The sequence below is a fragment of the Equus caballus genome, chromosome 18 (assembly GCF_041296265.1).
Source record: "Equus caballus isolate H_3958 breed thoroughbred chromosome 18, TB-T2T, whole genome shotgun sequence".
In the NCBI taxonomy this organism is placed as follows: domain Eukaryota; kingdom Metazoa; phylum Chordata; class Mammalia; order Perissodactyla; family Equidae; genus Equus; species Equus caballus.
In genome coordinates, this window is record NC_091701.1 from 67,380,262 (window position 1) to 67,401,932 (window position 21,671).

Here is a 21,671-nt window from a genome sequence, read left to right on the forward strand (position 1 = left end):
ATGCACCTCCCTATAGTGACAGATGATAACTTTGTTCTTTTGAGTTTCTTAGGAATATGAGAATCTCCTCAGAGATGAACATCTATGCTGGCATTCATCATCGATGACAACTGAAAGACCTGGTATGGCATCTCCAGTTGTCAATGCCAGATGGTCAACATTCCTGAGCCCCTCCATCATAGCCCACTGTAACTGCTTAAATTTTGTGCTTGTTTAACATGTCTTTGGGACATGAGTCCACCACCTTCTTATTTTGCTAGCTAAGTGAAAAAAATCCCATTCTCGACCACTGACATCTTACCATCGACTGGTTTCAGGTTGCAGTGAGCAGAACAAGCTCTTGCTCAGTTACAACAGTTCCTTGCATCATCTCTTCTACTGACAAATTTTCAACACAGGGCAGCTCTGCTATAACATAATGAGTTCCTGAAAAATTCTCAGGTTCTGCAAAACTGCACAGAGCTTAAAGGAAAAACAGAGTTTTGTAGTCTGCTCAAAACTCATGCAACTTTGTAACTGAGTGCTAATTAAAACTATAAATGGTCCCAGGGACCTGATTTAGACCACTAAGCTGGGCAGCTCAGTATGAACAAAGAATATCACAGCATATATTTAAAATGTACAAAAATAAAGTAGAAAGAATGGCAATACTTTAATCAGAGCAGGTGCTGAGACAAAGCAGGTAGAAGTGCAGCTATGAGTCAGTAGGGCTGCCGTTAAACATGCAAGTGCCAAGAGTTGGGGTTCACCTTATGGTGGAGGTCACCTAAGGAATAGCATTTGTTTGTTAACGTTCTTAAAATACAAGAGAATTTCTATTCACAGCACAGCAACTGAGCTATCCACTTTTTTTGTTTAGTTGACGATTATATATCTGTTGCCACTATCCCATCTCCCCTTGCCAAGAAAAAAACTGCATATAAACCAATACAACCTTTGCATTACCCTAACATCATTTCCACATTTACCAATGTCTTATGAGCTAATCATGTTATAGAAGCACACACTGTAGACCATACTGTGCCTACATGTGCCCTGAAGTAATACCTCTTGCCCAGGCAGCACCCTGAGTTTCAGACTTGCATAACTGACAAAATACTGTTATTCAGACAAAACACTCCCACATGAATAGCCCACAGGCATTTCACTTAACAAGCCCCAAATTAAGCTCTCTCTTCACCCTCCCCTACCCACCCCCCAGCCACTCTTCCTCTCAAATCTTAGTAAACAGTCCACCATTCATTCCACTGCCCAGTCTAGAAACGTGGAGGTCATCCTTGCCTCTTTCTGCCCTTCATCTCTCAAATTCAATCCATCAACAAATCCCACCAAGTCTCCTCCTAAACATCTCCCTTAAGTCTATCTCATTTTCTGCCCCTTCATTATCTCTACTTTAGCTCAAGATCACCATAATCTCTCACCTGGATCCTGCAATAGCTTCCCAAATAATCTCTTTACCTCCAATCCTAACCTCCTCCAATCTACCCTTCCCACAAGAGAGTTATCTTTCTAAAATGCAAATCTGTTCAAATCATCAACTCCGCTAAAAATACTTAAATGGCTTTATTTATCTCAGGATTAACTACTGATCTGGCTTCTTGCTTACCTCTCTGGCCTCAGAATTTAACCACTATCTCCTTCATGCTCCAAAATCTAGGCACAGTGAACCCTCCCCAAACATGCAGTCTCTCCTCATCTCATTTTCACATATACTATTATCTTCTGATTCCCACACTGTCCTTCTACATCACTTACACACTTGCACCAACCATACTGCATTCCTCCACTATTCCCAACGCGTTCTTTCCTGGCTAATTCCTCTTTCTTTAAGTCTCAGCTTAAATATAACTTCATCCAGGATGCCTTCCCTACACCACCCCCAACACTAAACTACTCACACATAGACACACAGCTGAGGCTGGTACTCTTTCATGTATTTCCAGACCACTCTTGTATCTGCCTCTCTAGAAAGTAAGCTCTATAAAGAAAGAAAACTTCTGTGCTTTTGCTCACTACTTTATCCCCAGAGCCTAACCAGTATGTAGCACATAGCAGACATCCAATAAGTTTTGCTGGTTGGGTAAAACAGCTGAGAACAATCTCAAATAACGGCTAAAATCATTAATGAACCTCTAATTAGTCTTAAATGTCATGAGTCCATATATCCACAGGAGAATGAGATCATTATATGGGTGGGGGGGCTCCTTTCCCCCTTTCTTCTCTGTGAAATAATCTGCCTCAATAAGGAACAGAGCCCTCTAGACTACAAATCACCCAACCCCATAAGATGGGGATGGAATGGAGGCAGGGTAAGAATGGCACAGGGGAGAGGTGCCGCCACTTGACTGAAAACCTAGGGTGCTTTCACAGTTAAAAACAAAATGAACCAAAATCCTGGCCAATATGACCACAGGAAACGGCCTAGGAAAAAGGAAAAGAACTCCCTGAAGATCTGAGGACCTGCAAGTCTGTGAAAGTTACCATGAATATCCATATGCCTGAAAAGTCAAAATTCTATTTCCCAGAACTCACTATCTTAAAGGGGGGGGGGGGGGGGGGGTGGGCGCACTAGTGAAGCCAAGTCCCTAGTAAGGAAACAGAAGCACTTCCAACTGTACATAGATATCCCTGGGCTAAAAGTCAGGGGAAAGAGAGTAGAGGAAGCTGGAGAATAAACAGCCCCCTTTAATAAGACAGACAAGGAGTAAGATGAAGTTAAACAGCACAGGAACATCTGTTAGAGGATAATCCATTGCATCTTCAAAAATATAACCCAATGCTCACCTATGAAAAAGGCTCACTGAGGGGCCGGCCCCGTGGCCGAGTGCTTAAGTTCACGCGCTCCGCTACGGTGGCCCAGGGTTTCGCTGGTTCGGATCCTGGGCGCGGACATGGCACCACTCATCAGGCCACATTGAGGCGGCGTCCCACGTGTCACAACTAGGAGGACCCACAACTAAAATATACAACTATGTACTGGGGGGATTTGGGGAGAAAAAGCAGAAAGAAAAAAAAGAAAGGAAGAAAAAGAAAAAAGAAGATTGGCAACAGGTGCCAATCTTTAAAAAAAAAAAAAGAAGAAGGAAAAAGGCTCACTGAGAACCTAAATGACCCTAAAAATTTACTGAGAGATTATACAACTAAAAGCAATCCTAATTTTCCCCTAATAAGGCAGAAGGAAACCTAGATAGAATCCCATGGGGGGAGAGGGGACCCTACCCTTCTCAATCAAGAAAAAGAAGATATCCATCCACACTCGGAGAAAGTTCAACAGTGAATACAGATAAAAATGAATGCATATAAGCACATACTCTACACACTTAGAAATCCAAGGGAAATTTCCACTCCATTCTTCTTTTCACAGCCCCTGCTGTGTTACTAGTATTTCAGTCTTGAAGGAGGCGCTTTTTTCATATCCTTCTTTGTCTAATTATTCTTCTTCTCTTAGTATATTTTATTTCTTTCTAAGACAAGTTTACCTGTCAACATAGTCCTTTTATTTTCACTTCCCAGAGCAAGTGCAGTACCCTTCTTTAGCCTCTGACTGGTCATCCTTTACCTTTGCACATCCACTTCAAGTCTAGTTTCATCACACTCGAGACTGGCTGCTTCCACCCTAAACTCCCAAAGGACAAGTAGGAATCACAGAGCTCAATTCATATGTAACTTATATTCATGTATCTGAAATCAGATCACTTTGATCTACACAACAGGCTTAGCAATAAGAATATCTATCATTAGACAAGAACACTACAAGAGAAGAAAATTACAGGCCCACACTCCTAATAAACACAGATGTGAATATCCTCAACAAAATATTAGCAAACCAAACTCAACCATACATTAAAAGTATCATACACCACGATCAAGTAGGATTTATTCCCAACATACAGGATGGTTCAAGATACACAAATCAATGAGACATACCACATTAACAAAATGAAGTATAAAAATCATAGAGTAATCTCAATACATGCAGAAAAAGCATTTGACAAAATTCAACCTTCTTTCATAATGAAAACCCTCAACAAATTAGGTATAGACAGAATGTACCTTAACATAATAAAGGCCATGTTATCACAAGCCCACAGCTAACATTATATTCAGCAGTGAAAAGCTCAAAGCTTTTCCTCTAAGATCAGGGACAAGATAAGGATGCCCACTCTTGCCACATTTATTCAACATAATACTGGAAGTCCTAGCCAGAGTAATTAGGCAAGAAAAAGAAATAAAAGGCATCCAAATTGCAAAGAAAGAAGTAAAACTGTCTCTGTTTGAACATGACATGATACTATATAGAGAAAACCCTAAAGACTCCATCAAAAACCTGTTAGAACTAATATTGCAGGATATAAAATCAATACACAAAAATCAGTTGCATTTCTATCCACTAACAAACTTTCAGAGATAAATTAAGAAAACAAATCCCACTTACAATTGAATCAAAAGAATAATACACCTAGGAATAAATTTAACCAAGAAGGTGAAAGTTCTATACACTGAAAACTGTAAGACACTGATGAAAGAAATCCAAGAAGACACAAATAAATGAAAAGATAGTCCATGCTCACAGATTGGAAGAATTAATATTGTTAAAATGTCCATACTACCCAAGGCAATCTATAGACTCATTGCAATCCCTTCAAAATTCCAACGTCATTTTTCACAGAAATAGATAAACAATCTTAAAATTTGTATGGAATCACAGAAGACTCCGAATAGCCAAAGCAATATTGAAAAAGAACAAAGCGGGAGATGTCATACTTCCTGATTTCAAACTGTATTACAAAGCTGTATTAATCAAAGCACTACAGGCATAAAAACAGACATACAGATCAACAGAACATAAAGATGCACGTTTTCGACAAAGGGGCCAAGAATATACAACAAGGAAAGGATTGTCTCTTTAATAAATGGTGTTAGGAAAACTGGATATCCACATGGAAAAAAATGAAACTGGACCCTTATCTCACATCATACACAGAAATCAACTCAAGATGGATTAAAGACTTTAATGTAAGACCTGAAACTACAAAAGTCCTTACTATTGATCTTGGCAATGATTTTTTGGATGTGACAGCAAGAGCAAAGTCAACAAAAGCAAAAATAAACAAGTAGATTACATCAAACTAAAAGCTTCTGCATAGCAAAAGAAACCATCAAATGAAAAGGCAACCTATCAAATGGGAGAAAATATATGCAAACCATTCAGCCTATAAGGGGTTAATATCCAAAATACATGAAGAACTCATATGACTCAATAACAAAAAAATAATCTCATTAAAAAGTAAACAAGGGACTGGAACATTTTTCCAAAGAAGACATACAAAATGGCCAGACATACATGAAAAGGTGTTCAAAATCAGTAATTATCAGGGAAAATACAAATCAATATGACAATGAGAGATCACCTCACACCTGTTAGGATGTCTATTATCAAGACAAGAGATAACAGATGCTGGTGAAAATGTGAAGAAAAGGGAACCCCTGTACACAGCTGGTAGGAATGCAAACTGGTGCAGCCACTATGGAAAAAAATATGAAGGCTCCTCAAGAAATTAAAAATAGAACTACCATATGATCCGGCAATCCCACTTCTGGGTATATATCCAAAGGAACTGAAATCATTATCTTGAAGAGTTACCTGTATTCCTATGTTCCCTGCAGCATTATTCACAATAATCAAGGTATGGTAACAACCTAAGTGTCTCTCCATAGATCAAGGGATCAAGAAAATGTAATGTGTATATATATAATGGAGTATTATTTGGCCTTAAAAAAAAAAAAAAAAAGAAAATCTTGCTGTTTGCAATAACATCAATGAACCCAGAGGGCATTATGCTAAGGGAAATAAGCCAGAGAGAGAAAGACACATACTGCATGGGATCAGTTACATTTGAAACCTAAAAAAAAAGTCTAACTCATAGAAACAGAGAGTAGAATGGTGGTTACCAGGGGTTACGGGGTGGGGAAAATAGAGAGGCTGGTAAAAGGATACAAATTTTCAGTTACGAGATGAGATGAATAAGGTCTGAGGAGGGAATCCTTCCACAATGTATTGCATATCAAATCATCGCACTGTACACTTTAAATATAGTATAATTGTGCTTGTCACTTATACTTCAATAAAGCTGGGGAAAAAAAGAATCTATCATTAGACATTATGTCTAATCATAAGAATGATTATGATTCTTAGCTGTATCATAAGAATGTTCCCATTCACTGGACAAAGGTTGGCCATTCTAAAATCATTCTTTTTTTATATAGCTAAGCTACTCAATTAGTCCTTGAAATTGAAGTGAACATCACTGACAAATTGCGTGCAGGAGCAAATACATGATCAATGTATTACACATAGTCCTTCCTACCTTTACTACATGAAAAAAGAACATTGTTTGGTTGGTGAATTGTACTCTTTACAACAGAAGTCTCAAGTATGGGCAAGTGAAATGTTAAAATGTAAAATTTAGAATTTTTTCCAGGCTTTGTTAATGACTTAATATTTGATCTTTTGAAATCTTCTTGGCTGGCTTTCTCATTTAAAAATGAAATACAGGTTTCAGTGTTTTCATTACACAATGTAAACACATTAAAGAGTATTATAACAACTATTTTTTTTAATTCAAGAGATTTAAATGACATGGGGGGAAGAAGTGTACCAAAGTAAGCTAAACTCAAAAGTTTCTTTAAAAATCTTCTTTAACTTAGTTAATAAAATTATTTCATCTCTTCTTTCATAAGCTCTCAGGTTCCATTAAGTAACTAAATGTTGTTTAAGAAAAGCCAAGCATTTTATTATAATAAAAAACGGTTTCTTAAAATGTAATCTGTTCAACTGTCACTAACCACAGCAAAAACAGAATACCTTTTAAAACTGAACAAAGACATACCTTGTTATGTCTTACAGACCTTTGCAATACATTAACATAATTCACTCTTTTAGGACTGTTCATTCTTTTCTAAGAAAAGGACAGAACATGTCTCAATGACAACAATCAGTGGCAACACTTAATCTGATTCAGTAGCCTCCATTTAACTGAGCACTAGTCAATTTTCCAAGTGGCTGGTTTGTGTCCCAATAAAGTCATGTGGGTATAATACATGCTTATTGTTTCCATTCCAATTCCCAGTTCTCTATTCATTAGAACATACCCCTTCTAAATATGCCTTAAAACTTTTAATTTTCCATTATATTGATTACAAAAGCCTTTTGCTAGCAGCATCTTGAGGACACTGGGAAACTCAAAAACAATACCATATTGCACCCATATGTTGAGTTGGTTTGGGGGAGCTAACTTTGTTTCTGTTGTAAAATGCATTAGGAGGAGAGAAAAGGAAAGAAGGGAGGGAGGGAGAAAAGGAAGGTGGAAGGGAGAAAAGAAAGAAACTTTGAATCCAATTCAGGGAAATGGGGGTGATACTACATGCACAGAATAAAAATTTAAGGATTTTTCTCTCTTCTATACCTACTTAAAATTAATTTTAATTTTTTAAGCAAATTTGCCTTTCTGTTGTATATTAACTGGAGAAAATATGACCAGATGTTTAAAATAAAGGGTAAAGGAAATTAAAAATTTGTTTTCTTAGGAAACATAATGAACTATTCTTTGAAACTGCTATTCACAAAAAAAATTTTTTATCCAGTGTTTTCAGAAATGCTGGAATGACATAATCTTACCTAATTTTGGTCAACCAAGTGGAGAACCATTCAGAAACACTCATTTTTATTTTACCGTATACCAAAATACTGAGTAGAAGTTCAAATTTCTGAAATCTGAAACATAATAAATAGAACTTAGCAATCCCCTCTACAAAGTGCTGTGCTCCTCTTTATGGTGGATAAAAGAGACAGTAAAACTGTCATTTTCCTTGCTGGAAAAAATGTTTTCTATAGCAAAAAAAAAAAAACAAAAAAACATGCTCTATAGCACCATCTTTTGGATTGTTCACATTTTCCTAAAATTCTTTCCTACATTATAAGAAACAATTCATTGATCAGAATCAAGATAGAGAGATAATTACTATTTGTACACCTTTTCTAAAGCCATATTTGCCCTATCTTATTCTCATACTTCCATATTAGGATTAAAAATTTATCTATACTAAAAATTATGTATAATACTAAAACTCTACTAAAAATCCTGAAAATAAAGGCTTTTTGGATAACACACTCTGTGTTCTCAACACCTTAAGGTAGTGGTTCCTAAAGTGAGGTACCCCTACTAGTTAGAAATGCTCATTCTTAGGCCATACTTCAAACTGACTAAACTGGAAATGGGAGTGGGAGGAAGAGTCTGTGCCTTAACAAACCCCCCAGGTGATTCTAGATATGAGCTAACCTGTGAGAATCAATGTCTTAAGGGAATTCTGAATAAAGTCCACAGGTAACACTGAACCACACATTAGCTAAGAATCACTAGTAAATCAACAGTTCATCACCTTAGCTTCATACTTGGATCACCAGAGAGCTTTAAAAATGCCTGGGTCCCACTCCAATATCTGATTTAACGGTTCTGGGAGGTGAGTAAAGCCTGGGCACTGGAATTTCTAAGAGACTCCTAAGTGATTCTAAAATGTAGCCAGGATTGAGAGCCACTGACATGCAGGATTACATTTTCAAAAGCTAGAGTTCACTAAGAATCTTAGATTCAGCAAAGTTTGTAAAGGAGACATGAAAAGTTAGCCTCCCAAACCAAGATACATACAAAATCTCACTACAAAAAAAAGGGCTGGTTCACATCCAGTCTATACATTTTTCTCTTTCAAACTCTACACAAGATGTTCATATCACTATTCAGAAAAGTCTTTTAATAAACAATTTATTAAATATGTACTGAGCATTCCTAGTTGTTATGCGAAAGTTAAAAAAAAGGCATGATGATAATCCTTGCGGTTACAGACCATTCAATATAGGGGAGCAAAATTTACTAGCCCAAAATGTGTCTCTATGGCTTGATTTTTTTTTATTTCTCAGGTTGTCTTTAATAACTACTCCCACTTTCCCTCCACTCCCCCATCTCTGTCCTCCACTCCTAAAATTACGTCATTTTCAAAACGTTATATAAATGGAACCATACAATATGTAACCTTTGGCGATTATGCTAGTTCAGCATAATTCATCCAAACTGTTGCTTGTATCAATAGTTCCTTCCTTTTTATTGCTGAGTGGCATTCCCTGGTATGTATGTATCACAGTTTGTTTAACCATTCACCTGTTCAAGGTCATCTGGGCTGATTCCAGTTTTTGGTTATTATAAATAAAACTGCTATAAACATTTGTATACAGGTTTTTGTGTGTGAACTTAAGTTTCCATTTCTCTGGGATAAATGTATGGCTTGATTATTTTTAAGAACAAAAGACTCAGGAAGAAACTTCAACCTTATCCCTAACTACCTAAAAGAACTTAAGATAGAAGGCCTCTTCTAGGAAGGAGCTGTCACCATAGCTAAATATAGCATAATGTGAACCAGGTGTGGTAGACAAGGAGGAACCTAGTAAGGCCCATTTGATCAAAGTCCTCTCCATGTCTCTCTGACTATGCAAGGCATGGCAATCATTTATTTACCAAACATTTGCTGTTCCATCTCCACATGAATTGCCTTTCTCCCCTTTGAAATCCCAAACCACAACCCCCAATATCCTCCTATGTCTTTAGCTTAAGATGGTATTTAAGGTGGTAGCTTTGGCAATTTACTTAGTTTTGTTTGATTTTCTCCTGTTATTCTGTCTCATGTCAATTTAATTCTTAGTCAGAAGAACCTGGAAGGATAGAGGAATATTTCTTCCTCTTCTACACCATCTAATACACTTAAGCATATTTCATATTAACTAGCAATTAAAGTATAAAAGCCAAATTTGGAGTACAGATTGAATTTATTGAGTCAATGGAGGAAGAAATCACATCTAATCATAGTAGTATTTAAGACTGTCAAAAAATAGTGTAGAATTTCAGTCTTTAAGGATGAATTAGATATAGAGTATATATGGGACATGTAGGTAGGCAGACCTGATGGGAGAAAAGATACACAGATTTTGGGGGTGGGAGGGTTGACAATATGTAATACAAAAGAAGCTTTCTTATTGAGGGGTTCCTCATCTGAACCACAGAGCGCTGCAAATGACTTGACTATTTTTTCGATTTTCCCAAAAACAGTACATAACTGGTACCATTCTAGAAGCGCAGGACAGAAATAGGAGAGAAGTTAACCATTACATTCAACGGATGCCTGAGAACACTGGTTCTCACACTTAACGTAACTCAGAATCACTTGGAGGGCCTATTAAAACACATGCCGCTGGGCCCCACCCCTAGAATTTGACTCTAGGGGTAGGGCCCAAGAATGTGTATTTCTAACAAATTACCAAGTGCTGCTGAGACTGCTGGTACAGGGATAACACCTTGAAAACCATCGCCTTAGGGCACTAAGACAAATCTTGGTGGTATTCTGGTTAAGAAAGGCAAATATAAAGCATATTTTCTTTTTTTTTTTTTTTTAAAGATTGGCATCTGAGCTAACAACTGTTGCCAATCTTTTTTTTTTTTCTGCTTCCTCTCCCCAAATCCCCTCAGTGCATAGTTGTATATATTTTAATTGTATATAGGTTAGTTGTGGCAATGTGGGACACTGCCTCAGCATGGCCTAATGAGCAGTGCCATGTCCACGCCCGGGATCCGAACCAGTGAAACCCTGGGCCGCCGAAGCAGAGCACACGAACTTAAAACCACTCGGCTACAGGGCCGGCCCCTATAAAGTATATTTTCATTTTCATTTTTAAAGTCATTCATACTCTTTAAAGTAAATACAGAAAACAGACCAGCAGAAAGAAGCAGCATCATCCTTACTCCCTCTATTCAAGACAACATTATCTTTGTTTTACTGCAGTCTTCTCTTTAGAAATAAATGGAGTATTCTTGGCTGTAACATACATAAGAATGTGTACAGACACTGTACCAACCTATACATGTCCTGGAGGGCAAAATGCATGGCCAATTCATCCAGATGTGGTATGCTAGGGCAATAATAGTTCTTCTCAGGCTCCTATGAAAAGAGGAAAGTTCTGCCCACTGACAGCACGAAAGGGCAGTTCCTTGATCCTTTCATATCAAAACCACTCTTATGTTATTAAATTTGGGCGATCTCTTGGTCAACTAGATCAAACATTTACTGAAACAGTTCCAACAACGGTATGTCAGCAATATATTTTCCAAGTCCTTTCATTTCTGAGAATATTTTTCTTTACATTTATACTAAATGACAACTTGGTTGGGTAGAAAACTCTTGGCTCTTAAGTATTTCACAACTTCCTCAATCCATTGACTTCTGGCAATTTTTTATTTTGTTATTATACTAATAACAAAGTCTGAAACCAGAATGACTTGACGTTCCTTTGTACGTAACCTGTAGTCACTAACCACCTCTTCATCCCCACCTTGGAACACTTGAGCAGTTGTTTGTTTTCTCTTAAAGCCTGTAATTCAAAAAAACTTCTGTGAACTTTTGTCTAGGAATGCTGATCTCTTTTCATTGATTTTTATCTGGAATGCTGTGTTTCCTTTAATTATACATACCATGGGTTTGAGAGTTTTTGTTTTTAATTAAATAAAAGAAAGTCGTCTTTAATTATATCTGATCATCATTTCCATTCCAAATGCTTGATTTACCTTCCATGGAATATTTATCATTCCTTTGTTGAGTTCCCAGTATCTTTCTTTCACATTCATTACCTCAAAACGTTCATTCTCATTTTTATCCTAGTCTTTTTTTGGTGAGAGCTTCTCAGGTTTTTCCTCCACAGATACAACTTTATTATCTGTAATATTAAATTCAAATTCTTCTAATCTATTGTCTTCAAAGTGGAATGTCAGTTCTGCTACTGCATTTTAGTGTCCAGTCACCCTTCCTTATGTTATCTATTCCCCTTTTCAACCTGTTGCCCTTTCAACTGAGCTTGTCTCCTTATGGGCTATCTCTCCTATTTTACTGGGGCCATCTTTTTACATGTTACTATGTATGCCCCATACTTTTTGTTTTCATTTTTTTCCTGGTTCTTTTCACATTCACAGGGCAGCTCTTCCTTCAATGCTTCAGATTATTTTCCTTCCCCTTGTTCTGCAGTGTTTTTTTTTTTTTTCAAGGAGTTCTTATTTTCCCCATGTTAATACTTTCTTGACAAAGCACAGTCAACTCATGCTTAGTACCTGCCAACAAGCAGAGAGGTATAGATTACCCTTAATCCTGTTTCCTAACCATAGCTGCTAGTGGAATCCCTTCTCAAAATGATATGCAAGATCCAAGCAATTCCCAGTGCCCAAGAGGCTTCACCTAATGTGGTTCTACTAGAAAAAGAGGGGACTTCTTGTATTTTCAGTGATTAAATCTCTGAAACAACGAACAGGTGGAATTTTTTAAATTCCACCCTTTGGCCTCCTACTACCTACCTACATCCTATATTTTGCTGGACTGAAGTCCCATTCTGACCTCTCACTTTAAAGGTTTGTCTTTAATATAGTCAGTGCCATATGATTTTATCACTTTTTCTGTAATTATTTCACTTTTTTCTCCAACTCCCTATCAAATTATTCAAGGCCAATGACATTTAAGACTTCTTTGTAATAAAACAGATGCAAAATAAATACTTGTCAACTGATAGAAATGTAGTTTCAGAGAACTTCATAAAGTATCCAAACACTTTCACTAAGGTGAGATTTTGTGCAACAGATACGCTTTAGGGAACCACATCCCCACTATTCAGTGTCTCAAAAAAACTCAACATTCCAGTTTCTTCTCTAAAGTCGGAAGCAATCAGCTAAAAAGTAAAAAACAGCTCTACATTAAACAAAAAAAGATTCTATCAGTTCTGTTGGCTTAAAAAAGTGTACTAATTCAAGAAGCTAAAATGGCATATAACATAATTAAGAACATATTCTTTTTGGGTGGAGCTATTCTAAAACGGCTATAAGCACGTATTATATCCCAAACCTGCAAGGCTCCATCCAAAACCCAAACATGATTTTGTTACACAGAATTCTATTGTATTACACCCATCCCCTCACTTCAATGATGAGAGTAAAACAGTCTACTTACCCCACCCATTGTAATTCCATGAATAAGTGCAACATATGGCTTCCGGTAAGAAGCTGAAAGAAATAAGAGCTGTACTTAGTTGCAATGTTTAAAATCAATTCACTTTTTCCAAAAATCACCTTACACAAATTCTGAGTATTTTCCCTAAGAAATTTTTGCAAGAAATATCAAGACTAAATGTATGACTTGTAAAATATGTTTTTTTAAAATGTCAATCCATACACAATCCTGATCATCTATTCATTATTGTTTAACAACTTAATACTTCAATTTGAAATGAATGAAAGCCTTGTAAAACTCAGCTATTGAGAAATATAATTGACATTTGCCTTACAAGCCACTGATGTTTATGTAAACAAATGGGACGATTTTGTCTTTTTTATGGCTGAGTAGTATCGCATTGTATACATATACCACATCATCTTTACCCATTCATCTATAGAATGGCTCTTGGGTTGCTGACACATCTTGGATATTGTGAAAAGTGCTGCAATGAAAATAGGAGTGTATAAATCTCTTTGAATTGTTGATTTCAAGTTCTTTAGATAAATACCGAGTAGTGGGATAGCTGGATCATATGGTACTTCAATTTTATGAGAAATCTCCATACTGTTTTCCATTGTGGCAGCACCAGTTTGCATTCCCACCAGCAGTGTATGAGGGTTCCATTTTCTGCACATCCTCTCCAACATTTGTGATTTTTTTGTCTTAGTAATCATAGCCATTCTGACAGGTGTAAGGTGCTATTTCATTGTAGTTTTGATTTGCATTTCCCTAATAATAAGTGATGTTGAAATCTTTTCATGTGTCTGCTGACCATCTGTATATCTTCTTTGGAAAAATGTCTGTTCATCTCCTCTGCCCATTTTTGGATTGGGTTATTTGTTCTTTTTGTTATTGAGTTGTATGAGTTCTCTATATATTTTGCAGATTAACTCCTTGTCATATATACGATTTTCAAATATTCTCCCCCAATTGGTGGGTTGTTTTCTCATTTTGTTCATAGTTTTCTTTGCCCTGCAGAAGCTTTTTAGTCTGATGCAGTCCCATTTGTTAACTTTGTCTTTCCTTTTCCTTGCCTGAGCAGACATGGTATTCGAAAAGATGCTGCTACGACCAACGTCAAAGAGTGTATTGCCTGTTGTATTCCACGAGTTTTATGGTTTCGGGTCTTACAATCAAGTCTTTAGTTCATTGTGGTTTAATTTTTGTTTATGGTGCAAGATAATGGTCTACTTTCATTCTTTTGCATGTAGCTGTCCAGTTTTCCCAACCCCATTTAGTAACAAGACTTTCCTTTCTCCATTGTACGTTCTTGGCTCCTCTGTCAAGATTAACTGTCCATAGATGTGTGGTTTTTATTTTTGAGCGTTCAATTCTGTTCCATTGATCCACACGTCTGTTTTTGCACCAGTACCATGCTGTTTTGACTACTGTGACTTCGTAGTACATTTTGAAGTCAGGGTGACGCCTCTAGGTTGTTCTTTGTTCTCAGGATTGCTTTGGCTATTCAAGGTCTTTTGTTGTTCCATATAAATTTTAGGATTATTTACTATATTTCTGTGAAGAATCTCATTAGGATTCTGACTGAGATTGCATCGAATCTGTAGATTGCTTTAGGAAATACAGACATTTTAACTATGTTTATTCTTCAAATCCATGAGCATGGAATACCTTTCCATTTCTTTATATCTTCAATTACTTTCCAAAATGTCTTAGAATCTTCAGTGTATAGATCTTTCATCTGCTTGGTCAAATTTATTCCTAGATATTTCATTCTTTTTGTTACAATTGTAAATGGGATTGTATTCTTGGCTTCTCTTTCTGCTAGTTCATTATTAGTGTATAGAAGCACACCTGATTTTTCTAAGTTGATTTTGTACCCTGCAACTTTGCTGCAGTTGTTATTTCCAATAGTTTTCTGATGGATTCCTTAGGGTTTTCAATATGTAGAATCATTCACCTGCAAAGAGAGAGAGTTTCATTTCTTCCTTTCCAATTTGTATTCCCTTTATTTCTTTTTCTTGCCTAGTTGCTCTGGCCAAAATCTCAAGTACTATGTTAAATATGAATAGCGAGAGTGAGCACTCTTGTCTTATTCCTGTTCTCAGAGGGATGCCTTTCAGTTTTTCACCATTAAACAAGATGTTGGCTATGGGTTTGTCATATAGAGCCTTTATTATGTTGAGGTACTTTCCTTCTATACCTATTTTATTCAGAGTTTGCATCATAAATGGATGTTGGATCTTGTCAAACGCTTTCTCTGCGTCTATTGAGATGATCATGTGATTTTTAAACCTCATTTTGTTAATGAGGTGTATCACACCGATTAATTTGCAGATGTCGAACCATCCCTGAGTGACTGGTATAAATCCCACTTGATCATGGTGTATGATCCTTTTAATGTATTGGTGTACTTGGGTTGCCAATATCTTGTTGAGGATTTTTGCAACTATGTTCATCAGCAATATTGCCCTGCAAGTTTCCTTCTTTGTGCTGTCCTTACCTGGTTTTGGTATCAGCGTAATGTTGGCCTCATAGAATGAGTTAGGAAATGTTTTGTCTTTTTCAATTTTGTGGAATAGTTTGAGAAGGATGCGTATTAAGTCTCCTTTGAATGTTTGGTACAATTCTCCAGAGAAACCATCTGGTCCTGGACTCTTATATTTTGGCAGGTTTTTCACTACTGTTTCTGTCTCTTTACTCATGATTGGTTTTTTTCAGATTCTCTATTTCTTCTTGATTCAGTTTTGGGAGGTTGCATGAATCTAAGAATTTATCTATTTCTTGTAGGTTATCAAATTTGTGGGCATATAGTTTTCATAATATTCTCTTATAATGCTTTGTATTTCTGCGGTATCCATTGTAATTTCTCCTCTTTCATTTCTGATTTTATTTATTTGAGGCTTCTTTTTCTTAGTGAGGTGGCTAAGGGTTTGTCAATTTTGTTTATCTTCTCAAAGAACCAGCTCTTACTTTCATTGATCCTTTCTACTGTTTTCTTAGTCTCTATTTCATTTATTTCTGCTCTAATTTTTATTATTTACCTCCTTCTGCTAACTTTGGGTTTTGTTTGTTCTTTTTCTAGTTCTGGTAGGTGTAGTTTAAGATTACTTATTTGAGATTTTTCTTGTTTGTTGAGGTGCGCATGTATTACTACGAATTTCCCTCTTATAACTGCTTTTGCTGCATCCCGTAAGAGTTGGCATATTGTATTTTCATTTCATTTCATGCCTCCAGGTATTTCATAATTTCTCCTTTGATTTCTTCGCTGATCCAACGGCTTTTCAGTAGTGTTATATTTAGTCTCCACATATTTGTGACTTTCTTAGCTTTTTTCTTGTAGTTGATTTCTAGTATCATAGCATTATGTTTGGAAAAGATGGTTGATATGATTTCAACCTTCTTAAATTTATTGAGGCTTGCTTTATTTCCCTATATATGGTCTATATTTGAGAATGTTCCAAGTGCACTTGAGGAGAATGTGTATTCTGCTGTTTTTGGATGGAATGCTTTCTGTATAAGTATTAAGTCCATCTGATCAAGTGTTTCACTTAAATCTACTATTTCCTTATTGAATTTCTGTCTCAATGATCTATGCATTGATGTAAGTAGGGTGTTAAGGTCCCCTACTATTATTGTGTTACTGTTAATTTCTCTCTTTAGGTCTGTTAATAGTTGCTTTATATACGTTGATGCTCCTGTGTTAGGTGCATATGTATTAACAAGTGTTATATCCTCTTGGTGGAAAGTCCCTTAAATCATTATATACTGACCCTCTTTGTCTCTCATTGCCTTTTTTATCTTGAAGTCTGCTTTGTTTGATATAAGTATGGCAACATCTGCTTTCTTTTGTTTGCCATTAATTTGGAGTATCATCTTCCATCGTTTCACTCTGAGCCTATGTTTGTCTTTACAGCTGAGATGTGTTTCCTGTAGGCAATATATTGTTGGGTTGTGTTTTTTAATCCATCCAGCTACTCTGTGTCATTTGATTGGAAAATTGAAAAATTATACATTTAGAGTGATTATTGACATATGAGGACTTAATACTGCCATTTTATTTCTTGTTTTCCAGTTGTTCTACATTTCCACTGTTTCTCTTCCTTTGTTTTTTCTGACTGCCATTTCAGTTAGGTCATTTTCTGTGGTTGTTTTCTCAGTTTTCTCTTTATTCACGAATTATGGTTCTGCTTTGGTTTTTCATTTAGTGGTTACTGTGAGTTTTGTATAAAAGATCTCGTAAATGAGATATTATGTTTTCTGTTAGCCTCTTATCTCCATTAGCCTAAGCAGGTTCCATCCCTTCCCACTTGCCCTTCTGAGTTGCTGTTGTCAAAAATTATGTTTTGTGTTGCAAGTATGTGACTAAGTTGAAGTGTTTATAGTTATTTTTGATGGTTTCCTTCCCTTTATATTTTAAGTTATAATTATTTGCTACCCTGTTCTGAAATAGAACTGCAGTTTTCTGATCTTGTCTATTTATTTCCTTGCTAAAAGCTTTGTAGACTTTTGCCTTTTTGTTTCAGGTAAGAGAGCATCCTTCATCATTTCTTGTAGGAGAGGTCTAATGGTGATGAACTCCCTCAGCTTTTGTTTATCTGGGAAAGCTTTTATTTCTCCATCGTATGTGAAGGATAGTTTCGCTAGATAGAGTATTCTTGGCTGAAAGTTTCTGTCTTTCAGTATTCTAAATATAACATTCTGCTCTCCCAGCCTACAAGGATTCTGCTGAGAAATTCACTAAAAGCCTGATAGGGGTTCCTTTGTATGTTTTTTTTCCTTCTGCCTTGCTGCCTTTGCTATTTTTCTCTGTTGCTGACTTTTGCCAGTCATATGCCTTGAAGAAGGTCTTTTAGCACCGATGTAATTATGAGTTCTATTGGCTTCATGTATTTGTAAGTCCGGTTCCTCCCCCAGGTATGGGAAGTTCTCAGCTATTCTTTCTTTAACAAGCTCTCTGTTCCTTTCTCCATCTCTTCTCACTCTGGAATGTCTGTAATTCTTATGTTGCTCTTCCTAATTGGGTCAGATATTTCTCGAAGAATTCCTTTTTTTAAAAATCTTAGTTTTCTGTACTCCTCCACCTGAAACATTTCTATATTTATATCCTGTAAATCACCAATTCTTTCTTTTTTAAGGATTCTGGATTATTTTCTATCTGATTGTGTTCTTCATATCCAGAATTTCTACTTGATTTTTTTATAGTTTCAATCTCTTTGGTGAAATATTCCTTCTCACTAATATCATTCCTGAGCTCAGTGAACTTTGAGTTTTCTTGTAACTCGTTGAGTTTCTTTATGACAGGTAATTCTCTGTCATCTAGATTGTAAATTTCTCTGACTTCAGAGTTGATTTCTGGAGACTTGGTCAGTTTCCTTCTGCTATGAATTGCTGCTGTAGTTTCTCACAGTGGTTGATGAACTAATCCTTTGCCAGTGTATTTGTAGTAGTATCAGGTTGCAGGTTCCACCTGCTACCACTCTGGGGAAGGAGGAGCTGTGTTTCTGACCCCACCCCATCTGCTAGAATTTGTGGGGGTATGGTGGGCACTCGCACCACCCAGGAAAGTGTTCACACATGAGCTCAGGGCCACCACCACCACTTCTTACAGTTGCGCTGGCCACCGCACTTGGTGAGCAGGGCTCCTTCATGGAGCCCAAGCCCTGGGCCATTCATTGGAACTGCAGTGGCACAATGGGCTCCCCTACCAGGTGGGAAAGTATTCGCACGTAGGCTGAAGGCTGCCACCACCTATTCTTACAGTTTTGCCAAGGAGCATTCTCACTTGTAGGACCACCAGGAAATGGTAGAGGAGTGCTCACGTATCTCCACTACTTCCAGGTGGCCCAGTCCATTCATGTTCAAATGTATAGCTGCATGGGTCTCTCAGGCATCCTGTTGTGCTCTTTGCGAATCCTCTATTGGTCAGTGAATATCCATTTAGTTGAAGTTCAAAGAGGGAGAGATAAAGGGAAGAGCTCACTCCACCAGGTTCCTTACATCACTCCTCCAAACTCTCTTTTAAAACTTATTATAGGTTTTCTTCCATCTCCTTTCTGAGACTTGAAACAGTATATCAAGAACTTCCTGAAAATGTCATCACCCACATACACACACATGAAAATTGAGCACGTCACAATAAAAAAAAAAAAAAGAGAGAAACCTTAAGCTAAGGATGGCTAACCTGAGTCCTTAACGACATTACTGAGCTGCCACATCAGTCCAGGACTACCAACCTCTAGACTTCTTGAGCAAATAAACAAACCTTTATCTGTTTAAGTCACTGTTAGGTATTCTGTTACTTGCAGCTAAATTCTTTCCTAATTATATATGTAGTAAAAGTATAAATAAACAAGAGATTATCCAGATGTAAGATTAACAGTTCTTATCTCTGGATGATAGGCTTTATCAGCAATTTTTATCTCTTTTCCTTTTTGCAGTTTCCAAATTTGGTCTCATTAACATGTAATAACTGTGTCAACAGAAAAGCTATTTCCAAAAAATTCACTTCTAAACTATAATTTTTCTTGATAAGAATTTCATGAAACACAAAATAATATACAAAGGTCTCTCAGGAAGTGAAAGGCAACTGTTGCACAGTTGAGATGTGCTGTGTTAAATATACAGAAATTAGGTAGAAAAATTAGTCAAGCCATATAATTAGCCAACCTATGCCTTAGAAAGACATGTTTGAACCATACTCTCTATAAATAATGAGTAAGTGGGTAATGAAATCACTTTTCCTTACACTTTATAGTATACCTGACACTTGGGGGGAAAAAAGCATTTCTATAAGCCAGAAATAGTCAATTAGAAAATGTAATACGAAGATAGCCATTAAATGTAGTAACAAAAGAAAACAAACTACCTAAGAATAAAACAAAAAAAAAAAAAAAAGAAATAAGATCTTTATGGGGAAAGTTACAAAACATTATGAAAGGAAATGAAAGTCAATCTCATGAAAATGTTCTAAAACTGGTTTACGGTGACGGTTGCACAAGTCTACCAAAAATTATTGAATTCTATACTTGGAATGGGTGAATTTTATGTTATGTAAACTATAATTCTGTAAGTTTCTTTCTTTAAAGTCTACATGAATAAACAAATATGCCACACTCATGGATGGGAAGACTCAATAGAAAAGATATCAAATCCCCCCAAATTGACCTAAAATTCATTGTCAGTCCAATCAAAATCTCAATAGAATCTTTTGCAGAACTAGACAAAATAATTCTAAAATTCATATGGAAGACGAAAAGTCCAAGAGCATCCTAGCAACCTGTCCCACCAGACAGAGACATATCTTAAAGCTATAATAATTTGGACACTGTAGTTTTAACATAAGTACTACAGACAAATAGACCAATGAATAAGGTAGCCGAGAAAAGGACCTGGCCAAATATAGGAACTTGAAATATGACAGAGGTATCATTAAAGTTAGTGAAGAAGGCACAGACTTTTCAATAAAAAGACATTGCAACATTTGGCTTTCTAGCTGGAAAATAAAAGTTAGATGATGTCACATGCAAAAAACCTCCAAGTACATTAAAGAATTAAGAGTATAAAGAAATAAAATATTCAAACTACTAAAAGAAAATAGAACATCTTAATAACCTCAGTGTTATTAAGTGGTTTTTTTAATGCAAAAATCAGAAATCATAAATGGGAGAAGAATGGAAACATTTTTATTTCATCTCATGAAATAAAAACCTGTATATACCAGAAGATGAGTGAAAGTAGCAGACTGAGAGAAATGTACTTGTAATGTATATAATCTATAAAAGTGAAGAATCCAGAATATATAAATACCTGCAAGATCAGTAAGAAAGACAAATAATCCAATAAAAAGATGAACAAATGATAAAATTGAAAAGAAAATCTAGATGATTAACAAAAGAAAACAACTACTACTTAAAGCCACAATAAGATATTAAATATGCGAAGTTTAATGACAAAAAAGGATAAAAACACATGTAGAAAATGAAGTCTTGCACTATAGAGAAAAATTTGGAAAAAAAATTGAAGATGTACAAACTGTATGACTGATCAATTTGGCTTCTATTATTTCTAGAGAAACTTTTGCACACGGAAATTAAGAGGGCACATATAAAGGTGCAACAACGTATATTAGCAAAAATTTTAAATGACCTGAAATATTCATTAATGTAGAATAGATAAGTAATGTGGGGTATATTCACAATATTAAACAATATAGAACAGTTACATTCCATGTTATTAAAAACAAAACATGGAGGCTAGCCCAGTGGCACAGTGGTAAAGTTTGTGTGCTCTGCTTCAGCAGCCCAGAGTTCACAGGTTCAGGTCCTGGGTGTGGACTGAGCACTGCTCGTCAAGCCATGCTGTGGTAGCATCCCACATAAGATAGAGGAAGATAGGCACAGATATTAGGTCAGTGACAAGCGTCCTCAAGCAAAAAGAGGAAGATTGGCAACAGATATTAGCTCAAGGCCAATCTTCTTCACAAAAGAAAAAAACTTATGGAATGGTATATATGGTAAGAGAATATTTATGTAAATTTCAAAAACACAAGGTAATACTATTTTTGTTCGTAAATATATAAT

General features: G+C 36.3%; 1 protein-coding gene across 2 annotated transcripts in view; it reads right to left on the reverse strand.

The window, feature by feature from the left end:
- HIBCH (3-hydroxyisobutyryl-CoA hydrolase) overlaps positions 1-21,671 on the reverse strand; it is a 98,931-nt gene that overhangs the window by 44,358 nt on the left and 32,902 nt on the right. For both annotated transcript variants that reach the window (XM_023622213.2, XM_023622215.2), the window contains one exon: positions 13,087-13,139. In XM_023622213.2, the coding sequence (XP_023477981.1) occupies positions 13,087-13,139 (53 nt within the window). The remainder of the gene's footprint in view (positions 1-13,086; positions 13,140-21,671) is intronic.